The following is a 12,618-nucleotide window of genomic DNA, read 5'->3' on the forward strand; positions in this document are numbered from 1 at the left end:
CAACCTTGTGTTTTTTCTGATCCTTCAAGGTTTCTATTTTTATCTGCCCCTGTAAAGTTTCTAACTACATTCAAAGGAATAGTCCACACGAAAATGAAAATACTGTCATGATTTTTTTTCTTCTCGCAAACCTGCATGAGCTTGCTTCTTCTGTGGAACACACACACACAGAAAAAACAACTATATTTTCCAACTAAATGAGCAAAAGATACATCTATCTTGTGCACTATGCATTTCAAACTTTCATCTTTAAACAGATAGGATCTTCCATATGTAGAATGGTTGCTATGATACCTCTAGTCTGTAACAATAGAAGCTAATGTGGAAAATCTGGTCTCATTCTTGTCCAGGCTGAGATGGTTTTTGTGAGTCACTGTAATAATTCTTTAAGATTGTGGATCAGAGAGAAAAACAGCAATTACGTTACACACAAGGGATTTAGCAGCTTAATTATAGCAATTTTAAAGTTGTTAAATATATAAAAAGCACCAATAAATCATAAAACTTTATAACTTATTGGTGCTTTTTAATAATTTGTCAATTTATCTACATTTTACGCTATTTTTACACTCAAAAGTTTTGCCTTCTAGCACTTTATTTTTCTTATTTAAAAAGAAAAATAAACCCAAAAGTGCTAGAAGGCAAAACTTTAATAGCGTAAACTAAAAATAGCGTAAAATGTAGATAAATTGACAAATTATTATTTAACTAGAACAAATAATCACAACAACAAATTAATAAATAAAAAAATAGCCAAATGAGGTTTCCTTTTGCCATTTAAAAACTAGTCAGAAATCATGAGATTAATCACTATTATTTTATTCTATTGACAGTCATGTCCCCCCCGTTTCACTGCTGTGCGTCTCCTAACAAAACACAGTAGGTATCTGACTTGAAGCAGGTTTGATTTCCTTTTTTTTCTTATCAGTCCGTATTTACGTGACGTGACATGTGGCCAAGTATGGTGACCCATACTCGGAATTAGTGCTCTGCATTTATCCCATCCCAGCACACACAGCAGTGAACACACACCCGGAGCACTGGGCAGCCATCGGCGCCCGGGGATTTTTGGGGGTTTGGTGCCTTGGGCACCTCAGTCGTGGTATTGAAGGTGGGAGAGAGCGCTGTACATTCACTCCCACCACCTACAATCCCTGCCGGTACAAGACTCGAACCCACAACCTTTGGGTTATGAGTTCGACTCTCTAACCATTAGGCCACGACTTCCCCCCATTTACAGCAGTTTCACTGTCCACTTGGTTCAAAATGTGGATAAGTGGCTACACAAGATGTGTGCACACACTGCCAGAGCTGTGAGAGATCACTACCATGCTGCTTTTGTAGGGGTCTGACATAAAACAGGAAACTTCATTTTGGTACTCAAGTACTTTTAAAAGCAAGTACTGCAAGCACAAGTAAAAATCTCTTTACAACTTTCACTTGAAGTAATGGAGTTGTGTACTTTGTCCACCTCTGCATTTAAGTAATCTAATGGTAGGAAGAAAGAAGATCCAATGTACTGCAAACTAAACATTTTCCCCGCACTATATGTGCATAAAGTCCAAAAAGCTTACCATTTGTGTATATAATAGTTTAATTTGTTTTGCAATTCTTTTAACGGAAGAATTAGCAATGTTTCATACAAACAATTACATATTTTAATAATTAACTTAAATGCTTGTGCTCATTAGCACATAATTGTCTATATAACAGTGATGTTATGAAATGTTTCTGTGAAATGGTTTGGACAAAGAAATGTATAAATATACACCTATATGTGGTGGATTACATAACACTTAATAACTGATCAAATACATTCAGCTATCAGATTAACAGAATACAATATGCTTTGTATTGCAGGATTACTATCAAAATAGCCTCACTTGTGCATTTTGCATGAAAGTGCTTGTATGTAATGTAAAGATTATGCTCCCAGTTATTACTATTACATCAATAATTAAAACATTTTAATTAATCTAATAGTTCACTGTGATCATATCAACTGTGATTATATGATTAAGAGGTGCTCTGTTTAAGTGTACTTATATCAAAACACATACTGAATACTGCAATACAACATCCAAATGTTCATCATCAGGTGAAAAGTCATGACACATGCTTGACACACACGGTCACAAAACCTCTCATCTTTCATTTTTGGACACGGATGTGTTTATGAAAACTGTCCTCCTGACACTGAAGCAGCTGTTAGGTGTCCTTAGTGCGGGTTTCTAAAGGGAACGTGTTGACCCAGCTCTGTGTGCGGGCCAGGCACTCCTCCCAGCTGTAGAGCGGTCGGTAGTGAAAGTGACGAAACGCCTTGTCTGTGCAGACAGTGAAGGATGTGCAGGCCACAGCGAGTGTGTATCCGTTGAGCAGTGGGGTGTAGTTGTAGAACGGCTTCAGGAGCCAGCGTATCAAGTCATTCATCCATGCTATGAACCACACCAACCACACTGGCACGTGCAATGAGCGAAAGTTGAAGGCCGACAAGAACTGCATGTTGAAGTCCTCATAGCTCTTGTATGGGGAGTCATCATAGCAGAAATAAAAATCCCCACCCAGCCTATCGGGATGTTCCCGCAGAGCACGTGCTGCAAGCAAGTGCATCCATGCCACGTTCCCTGCATGCACAAAAAACACATTCAAGGTCATTTAAAGATTACAGGGCTGAGTTTTATGCAACTTGATTAAAGCAATTTTAAAGCCATTACATAAATATACAAACAGCACAGATAAATTCACGTTTTATGTACTGCTGTTTTTCCTTTTAATAAAGCCAAGAGTACTAGGGGGACCACAGAATTGAATTAAATTAAATCATTATTCTTTCTAAAGACTAATCACAATTAACGGATTCTATTGACAGTCATGGTTTACTTATGGTTTATGCTTGGCTTATACAACTAAAAATAATCTAGTTAAAAAAAGTTAAATCTCACTATATATTTTCTAGATACTGTTTTATAATATGTTTATTTTTCACATTGCACATGTCTTTATATAAAACAAATATATGGCTACCTTTTTAGGAAGGGGGGCCCTTGCATGGAGATCCTTATAATTAGGGGTCTGTGGCATCAAAATGTTTAAAAACCTCTGTCTTAGACTAAGGTCTGTCCTGTGACAGATTTTTTTCAGATTCAGAGAAAAAGGAGTGGATTAAAGAGGTGGATTTCCAATCCCATCCTCTTCTATCATATAATGAATATGTAATCATAGTGTATTAAATGTAATATAATCATAGTAGTTATAACTAGTAAACTAATAGTATGTATTTTATATTTTATAATTTAGTAGTAAACTAATGTATGTATTCTTATATATATATATTACAAGCAATGTCATTCATCTGAATCATTATATAATCAAATGTTTATATTTTTTATTAGAAAAAGAGTTATCAATTTGAACTTTGTTCTTATTCTTTTGACTTTACTGGTCTGATGATAGTTTTATAAGACATGTAAAGGCAAGTGTGCCTATAGGGTCATGAAGGTCAGTAATGCACCATGTATCCACTACACCTATACATGCTTGCTTTACAGTTCCATTGGTTACTATATGTTAAACTGAATCAGAAGTAGACATTCTTGTTTCTCAGATCAGGTTTTTTCTGCATGAATGTATTGTTCGGTTCCAGTAATGTGCTGTAGCTCAACCTTGGAAGGAAGAGATTGTGCCTGTTTTATCCAATTGTTTGTTGTATTTGAGAGGCATGTGACCATGCCAAAGGAATAGTCTCCAGCAGACTTCAACAGCATGAGAAGAGTCCTTCTAGGAATTTATCTAGGAACCCATGACCCTTCTCAAAGTTACATGTACGTATATAGAACAAGGGATGCCAAAGCTAATGTTTTTAACTTGAATTGGGGACAGAATACCATGTTTGGCTAGAGTTGTCTGTACTGTTAACCTATCAGAACCTGTAGAAATTATGTCATCTGATCATCCATATGACCATAAGTACTAGTGTTTCTATATTCGATGTTAGTTCGAGGCTGGCTTCTCTTATTCGTGTTCTATGGCCTTTGGAAGTGTTGAGAATTCTGTCTTCAGTAAACTCTGTCAACTGATTGAATTTAAAATTTGACTCCTGGTCTTCAGTGAGCATATTGATTTGTCTACGGGGTTTCACTTGAATTCCCCTACAGGATAAACTGACATCAAATCAACTGAAATTCTATCAAAAAACTCCACTGTTGCCATGTTCACTGTGTTCTACTGTCACCATGGTTACCTGCATAGACCCTTCCGTGCTCTGTGTTCCGTGGAACTCCCTTGATCAACCAACCACCTGTCCGCACCCCATTCAGATAGAAGTCCTTCATGAGCTGATGCTGTTCCCCATAGATACCTGTTGGCCGTAGTGAGCATGTGTAGAGAGTGTTCCCTCCCTTTACCTAATCATGGCGAGTGGCACAAAGGAGAGAAAGAAATCAATAATTGACATCAGCAGAAAAGCAAAGAGATTGTCTTTCGATTACATTACAGTTCACTCAGATGCAGAAGATACATCAACAGCGTTACAAAGATTTATAGTATTTACTGGGAAACGCCAATAGATGCATGGCTTGCTGAAACAAAAAGAGCAAAGGCGTAACTATAACCAACCATACACAATAATTTAATGCTTCCAACTTGAGTGGTATGTGATGTTCATTTCCCTTGGGTTTGGGTGGGTGCAGTATTGTGCAAAGTTGGAAAATAGCAACCAGACCAATGAAATGAGAAGCATGAGTTCCAATTTCATCAAAATGCCAGTAGATTTTATTAAACCAAGTTAAACTTTCTAGACTGGCAAAAATGCAAACATGTAGTATGCATGTCCTGAATGTAGTCTTAAGAACAAATGGTGAGTTTAGAAGAACAGTAATTTAATCATCTAACTTCCTAGATGTGAATTAAAGATAGGAAACAGCTTTAATAATGGCTAAAGAAAAATGAGAAAGCTGCTTCTATTTATTAATCAAACACTGTGTGTTCGTAAAAGCCGATTGTACTTTTCCTATATAATTAAACATGCTAAAAATGGAAATTCAGGGTCCATTCTAAATCAATGTGTGATTGTTGTACTCCACTGGATTGTGTTGTACCTTTGTGCCATTGGCTCCCAGCACCATTTTCTCAGCTGCAGCTTTGGTCTTAGGGTAGGGCATGTCATGGAATATATTATATGGAGTATCCTCATTCCCTCTGTATCAAGGAAGAACAACACCAAGAGTTAAAATCTGGGCAAAATGAAAAGGTAGTTAAGTAATAGGCAGCAGAGCTACTAATAAACAGAAGGCATTAAGTTATAGCCTAAACCAGGTTCTTAACTGAAATCATGTGCCCGACCGACCAGTGCTGTCAAATTATACCCAAACTCAGACCCATAATGCTCACTCTCTTTGTATATCCTCTGCCCTCTAAATGAGTAGACACAGATGCATTCTTCCAGCTTGCACAGAAGAAATGTGAAATGCATGCACAGAATGACACTATATCCAAACGATGACCCAAACAACAGATTCAAACAAAGTTGACGCCTATCCCTTTCTGTCCTTGCAGAGTGAGTGTAAAATCTAAAAATGTTAGGTAAAATATTGGATTTGAGTATGTATGATTATTAGTTATTTAAGGGTTTGAGTTGGTTTGGGGTTTGTTATTAATGACAATTATTTATAGAAATATTTTGTTTAATTTTACTGTAGCATTTAATATAATGTAAAAGAAGCAGATATTATAACACATTTCCAAAGAGGTTGTGAAGGTTTTTTTGTTGTAAACTTTCCAGCAAAAACAAAAAACTGTTTTTATTATCATGACCTTAGAAAGGCATTACCAATGGCAAGCAACCAATGTTTAGCAACAATATTAAATATCAAAACACTCCACAAGAACTTGATAAAAATGTGCAGAAAAGGAGAAAGGGGAAGAGATTAAATATAATACTGATGCTTTTAAATAATTACATTTTCACGTCAATGTGCATGTTTATGTGTTTCCAAAAATATAGGAAAATATTTCCATTTACTTATATTACTCATATCTGAGAGGAATAAAAATCTCTGTGTGTTTGTGTTAGTTGCTCTCCAAGTAAAAATGTTAATGTTTTTAGCACGTGGCAGTAATGGAAACCTTTCAAGCCAAGGCTTTGCTCTGTGTGCTGTTTAAGCAACTACTTAAGTCATCCTAAAGTTGTCATTTGGGTCACCGATAAGACCGAGTGACATTTTTCTTTGGTTGATTTCTGGGCCAAACCACAGCAGAGCATTCACAAACTCATACTCATGATTCACCCCTTGCAGGTTTGTTTATTACATTTTTTTGGCTAATGGATTGTGCTTTCATCAACCAATAACAGTGTAGTACTTTTAAACCCACATTTTAACATCACAACATGCAAAATACATGGGCTTCCTTCAAAATCAGCACAAAAAAGTGTGGGGGGGAAAAACACCATATTCCATCTGGCCTGACTATTTACAGAGCTGGCAACTGCTACTTCAGAAATCGCAACATTAGCACATGTGACACTTCATCACAAGATGTGTTTTGAGACATACAAGTGTCACTTATCAGGTGACTAATAGGAAAACAGCATAAACATAGACTCTCGCTCTATATAAAGACATTTTTTGAAAGTTGAGATAGTTGGAATAGCATTCCCAGAGCATTTCCATCTTGACTGTGGTCTGTAATTCTTCAGCTTGAAAGATATTTCAAGATGGAATGTTGTGTATGTTGTGAAATTCTGCTGTCATTCCAGAATGCGTTCAGCATGTTCAAACCCTTCCGTTCAATTCTCTCAGACATTCCCTCCATGATACCCAAATCCTTTATACACTTTTAAAGGGATACTCCACTCCAAAATGAAAATTTTGTCATTAATCACTTACCCCCATGTCGTTCCAAACCGGTAAAAGCTTTGTTCGTCTTCGGAACACAATTTAAGATATATTGGATGAAAACCGGAAGGCTTGTGACTGTCTGATTGACTGCCAAGTAAATTACACTGTCAAGGCCCAGAAAAATGTGAAAAGCGTCGTCAGAATAGTCCATCCGCCATCAGTGGTTCAACCGTAACGTTATGAAGTGACGAGAATACTTTTTGTACGCGAAGAAAACTAAAATAATGACTTTATTCAACAATTCGTCTCCTCTGTGTCTCTCCGCATCAACGTAGCGCCATTTTGGAGAATAACCACTGAACGCAAGCAGCGTACGATCTTCTGTGTCAGCCGCGCTACACGGATGAGCTGTTTTCGTTCAAATCAAAGCGTAAATAAACGTAGAAAACATATCCTTGTGTCGTGGCTGACACAGAAGAGCGTACGCTGCTTGCATTCAGTGGTTATTCTCCAAAATGGCGCTACGTTGATGCGGAGAGACACAGAGGAGACGAATTGTTGAATAAAGTCGTTATTTTAGTTTTCTTCGCGTACAAAAAGTATTCTCGTCGCTTCATAACGTTACGGTTGAACCACTGATGGCAGATGGACTATTCTGACGATGCCTTTCATACTTTTCTGGACCTTGACAGCATAATTTACTTGGCAGTCAATCAGACAGTCACAAGCCTCCCGGTTTTCATCCAAAATATCTTAAATTGTGTTCCGAAGACGAACTAAGCTTTTACGGGTTTGGAACGACATGGGGGTAAGTGATTAATGACAAATTTTTCATTTTGGGGTGGAGTAATCCCTTTAACTGTTTATTTTTTGTGAATATTTTTAATTTAAAACATGTCACTTTGTAAGGAGTTCTTACATATATCAAACAGCTATTAAAATAAAGACACTTACCGGATGAATGTATCTCCTTTTACATTTGGACCAACCACCTCCATGGAGCTTGTATAGATCAAATACTGAATACCGATTTCCACACATGCGTTTATTACATTCTCCGTCCCTGATAGAGAACAACATCCAAAAAGAATCAATATTAAAAACACATGGCAAACAGCTACAGGGTGAAGAAAACAGGAACGCTACTAAAAACAAAAGAAAGACTTAAAACAAAGCTTTAACTGACATTAATGAGAATCATTAAGCTTGAAAGTCAAGTATCAGATATCAAGTGATAAGTGGAAAAAACAAAGGTAACCAGATGTGCATTGGCTTTTTTACTATGCAGACCATTCAGTGGTATATAAAGAGAAGATTTCTAGAGAAGTAAGGTGGAGTGCAAATGTGAGCACAAAGGAAAGAATGATATGATAGGAGAGGATCCAAAGTAAAGGAAAATTCCAGTATGAAAACACATTCATCATCTCTTGCTCTTGTTTTCATCTGTATCCCATGGGTTTGTCTGTATCTACTAATGCTATAATGACACGGGCCTCAAGACATGTTAGGAACCCTTAACCAGTAAGGTCTACCACAGATTTTAAACTAACATTAAAAACATGCTGATGAATAAGTGTAAAACAATGAAAGGGATGAGAGCGATCTGAACACATAAATAATCATATCTGTGGTAATATACAGTAGAAGTTTTTACGCATGCAGATGGTGATGTGTTGACCTTTTTGATGACACTGCATGTGCTCTATTTCTCATAAAGCCACATGATCTGTCAAGGCTTGCAGGAGGTTTTATTGTACAATAGCTGTGGACTATGGTTAAAAACAACATATTTTTGATCTTATTATCCTCACTTCATTACAAGCAGGAAGAGTAAGATGAGAATTCCCGTTGCCTTTGTGAGAGTAAATTATGCATTTCCGGACCAAACAGACCGTAAAGCTTTAAGGTTACTGCAAATGTCACCAAAGGAAAACTGTGGGAGAAACCAAAGCATACAAAACACCAACTAACATTTACTCTAACAATAAAAAACCCACTACCGTTTGAGGTCGATGTTTTTAAAAGAAATTCATACTATTTTTTTCTCCAAAAAAATGCAGAACTTTGAACTGTTTATCAAAGATCTCTGGGGAAAAAAATCACGATGTCAATTAAACATTGATAATAATAAGAAATTTCTTGAGCAGAAAATCGTATTAGAATGATTTCTGAAGGATCACGTGACACTGAAGACTGGAGTAATGATGCTGAAAATTCAGCTTTGCCATCACAGGAATAAATTACATCTCATAATATATTAAAATAGAAAACAGTTTTTTTAAATGGTAATTATAATTCACAATATTACAGTTTTTACTGTATTTTTGATCACATAAATACAGCCTTGGTTAGCATAAGAGACTTCCCAAACTGTTGAATGGTAGTGTACTTTTAATTTTACAGTAATCTCCAGTCTATCTACTCTGTATTTCAAAGTTTATTTCCTAAACCGTATTCTGAAGCAACTCCAAAACCCTTTCAAAGTGCAAAACCCTGACATCTCTTCTACAAAGTCATTGCTATATTATTCTTCACTCACCTTGTACATTGACCGCATAGATGGCCTTCTCAGGGACCTTATACCACACATCAACCAAACTAGCTGCGTGGAAAACCAGGTCTGCTCCCTGAAAGGCATCACGCACACTCCCATAGTCTGTTATATCTCCCGGTACCGCCACCACCTTCACATGCTCTGCGAATAAAAGAGAAAGATACAGTACATTGTTAAAAGCACATTGTTAGAGTTCTGATATGCAGGCGTATCTATATAAAGGGTTTTATGTATAATAAGGTAGTTGTCATGCAAACAGACAGGCAGCTGAGAACTGATGTGACTACCAGTACATATAATAAAGCTATTGTTATATAATGAAAAGATTTCAATATTAGTCGAGTCTACTGACAAACATCTGCATTCCTTGTAGCACAACAAAGTGAGCTTCATGTATTCCAGTGAATGAGGGTGTAACCAAGGTCACTTTGGACAGCATCCTGTTATCTCCATGATACACAGCTTTTGAAGCTTCCTGATATAATTTCAAGGATCATAAGTGATATTCTTGATTACAATGACACAATTATCTAAAACAGGAAACAAACAATAAACTCCATCTACTTGGTGGAAGCAACACCCTCGTTTTGGTAAACAAAATGCATTGTTCTCATTCTCACTAGCTAGATATTTTTCGCACAATGAACACGGTCATTCAAGACTGCTCTGCAAAGAACTGCTGTGGCATCTTTCTGATCTCTGAGGTTTCCAGTTTCTTTTGGACATTTGCATTTAACAACTCCAGAGAATTACAGGTTTTAAACCACTACACAAAACAAACCATAATTACTGTGGTTTGCAGATGTTCAAATAAACACGTCTCCAGGATGCCTCACATCTGTGTGATGGTTAATTAACTTAGCTTTATAATCGTAATAAAGTCTGCCTATGAACAAAGCTTTCCAAGTAGTAAGTAGTAACACAAAATCAGTCACATACAAAAATCACTTACTAGCTCACTATGCAAGTAGGTCAATGTTCTCTTCTGATAAAAAAAATGTTATCTAACCTCTTTCTATAGCCATTTGGACTTTGATGACCACATGCTAAGCTGCTGTCTGTTTCAAGGATCTTTATGGAAGTAAAGTGAACTTTCCCCCATTAGACCCTGGGATAAAAACTAGCAATATATGTGAGGACTAGAATACATTAGGGCAGGACAATGGATACTCGTTGTATGAGACCCACTAGATAAAAGAATCGAAAAACTCTGGCTAATAAAAAACATTTAGCACACAAATTAGAACCAGATAACCGAATTCAAAGTCTAACTTCCCTCGTGCATCTATTCCGGTTATCTGGTTCTAATTTGAACAGACGTTGCATGATGATATAGAGCAAAAGGACATTGTGCTTCAGCTAAGCAGTGCTACATCAGTTGCTCCATAATGTGATCAATGAGGGTTGGTGAATAAGATCCCAAAATCCCATTGTACGGAGCAGGACATTAGCCGGATGGAGCATGCTGGTGGTGCAAACTAAGTGAGAGGAGGAGACTGAACTGAATGGAAATGACTGGTGTGGCCTGACCTTACCAACTGAACCAAGCCCGAATATACACAAATAAAGCCAAGGTTATGAATGAACGTTTCCATTTCCTCTGTCATTTCAATGCTCTTTCCCGTTATTGGAGTCATTGAAACAACAGATGTTTCCCCTGGGCACTTACAGAAACTACACCCTACACTGTGAACATCACGAATGCAGACAGATTCTCAGGAACTAGTTCATAAAACAAAGAGTGTTTCTTTAATGATGGGCACTTTTGTGTCTAACCCCAACTTGGAAAATTTCCCCCATGCCTCCATGAAAAGTGTGATAATCTAAAGAAAGAATACACAAACAATATCTTTATTTCTGGCGTATAAATGAGAGATTTCTTTAAGTCTCTAAACATATTCCACGTCTATAGTTTTTGTGGCGTTGTTTACAACACAACCACAAAGGCGTCAACAGTGTCATTCTGAGAAATGAAAGAGCATCTCGACTTGAAATATGTATGATTTAGAAAATAAAGAATGATCAATGTAAATATTGTAGTGAATAAACTATTTTATAAGCCTGTATGTAATTTACAATGCAATGGAACTGTTAATTACATTAAAAACATGACAAAAGAGCACCCTCTGTGATTTATATGTACTTTGGAGATTAAATAAATTAGTCCGAGTGTGAAACTTATTGAAGAAACATGGTCTGACATCAAGCTTTGTACAAAAGACGCAGGTAGCGTCGTAGTACGCAGGGTAACTACGTAAAACACAACCACGAACGTAATGTTCAACAAGAAATCTATTTGAAATCCCTGTGGATACCAACAAGCTCGTAATCATTATATTGAACAGTTTGTTTCAAGTGTTTCTTACCTGTACTGTGACTTTGTAGACTTGGGTAAACGTTTTTATCGAAAAGCCTTATTTCCTTGATATTTTCTTCCTTCTCCAACAAAACTCTCAACAGGTGCTGCCCGAGAAAACCGCATCCTCCAGTTATCACGTAAGTTAACTTCGATTTCTCATTAGACATATTAATACGCCGTTGAATCGTCTCCTGGTATTGACTGAAGTGTTTATCCGTCAGTGTTTACCGAGCCGGTCGACTGGTTCACTCTGCGAATGTAATGGAAAAGACGAGTCAAGTCCAGCGAGTCAACAAATGATGTATAGTTCAACGAGACTAAATGAAGACTCCCCTAAATCTCTCCCCGAAGACACAGGGGGAGTGTGAATGTGGGTTAGGCTGTAAAACTGCCTCTCCTCCAAATCTGCATTATTTATGCCCGCCCATATAGCCTACTGCACGTTAAAATGCTGTCAAAATGTAGTCTACTTTTCTTTAAAAAAAAAATTGAAAAAATATTTTACCTATTCACTCAGATTTTAGAATTTAATTAGATTAATCCTTGCATGTGTGAAATATTCAAGTAAATATTTTACCATAGGTTAACAGAGACAATAATGGTATTTTTTAAAATGATAGATAGATAGATAAAATAGCCTAGTGAAGTCAAAAAGGGAACAAAAACGAGTTCAAGAAATGGTGATCAATTACAGGACCTAAAATACACTTTCTCTTATACACTGCTAAATTTCTCTTTTTCACTGCTAGATTAAAAACGTTTGTCAACTTCACAAATATTGAGGACTGTGATATGCACAAACCTGAAGCTCACCCATCTCACTGGTGCTAATCGCCCCCCCCCCCCCCCCCCCCCCCCTGCTTTTTTTT

General features: G+C 36.9%; 1 protein-coding gene across 2 annotated transcripts in view; it reads right to left on the bottom strand.

Annotated features, from left to right (window-relative positions):
* Nucleotides 1-1,323: 1,323 nt before the first annotated feature.
* The window catches only part of LOC107582995 (3 beta-hydroxysteroid dehydrogenase type 7-like), a 14,799-nt gene continuing 3,504 nt past the window's right edge, over nucleotides 1,324-12,618 (bottom strand). For both annotated transcript variants that reach the window (XM_016269049.1, XM_016269050.1), the window contains exons 2-7: nucleotides 11,757-11,999; nucleotides 9,376-9,531; nucleotides 7,791-7,899; nucleotides 5,097-5,196; nucleotides 4,241-4,403; nucleotides 1,324-2,624 (exon numbers count right to left, since the gene is read on the bottom strand). In XM_016269049.1, the coding sequence (XP_016124535.1) occupies nucleotides 2,209-2,624; nucleotides 4,241-4,403; nucleotides 5,097-5,196; nucleotides 7,791-7,899; nucleotides 9,376-9,531; nucleotides 11,757-11,916 (1,104 nt within the window). In that variant the 5' untranslated portion in view covers nucleotides 11,917-11,999 and the 3' untranslated portion in view covers nucleotides 1,324-2,208. The remainder of the gene's footprint in view (nucleotides 2,625-4,240; nucleotides 4,404-5,096; nucleotides 5,197-7,790; nucleotides 7,900-9,375; nucleotides 9,532-11,756; nucleotides 12,000-12,618) is intronic.

The sequence above is a fragment of the Sinocyclocheilus grahami genome, unplaced genomic scaffold (assembly GCF_001515645.1).
Source record: "Sinocyclocheilus grahami isolate Dianchi unplaced genomic scaffold, SAMN03320097.WGS_v1.1 scaffold49.1, whole genome shotgun sequence".
NCBI classification, from domain to species: domain Eukaryota; kingdom Metazoa; phylum Chordata; class Actinopteri; order Cypriniformes; family Cyprinidae; genus Sinocyclocheilus; species Sinocyclocheilus grahami.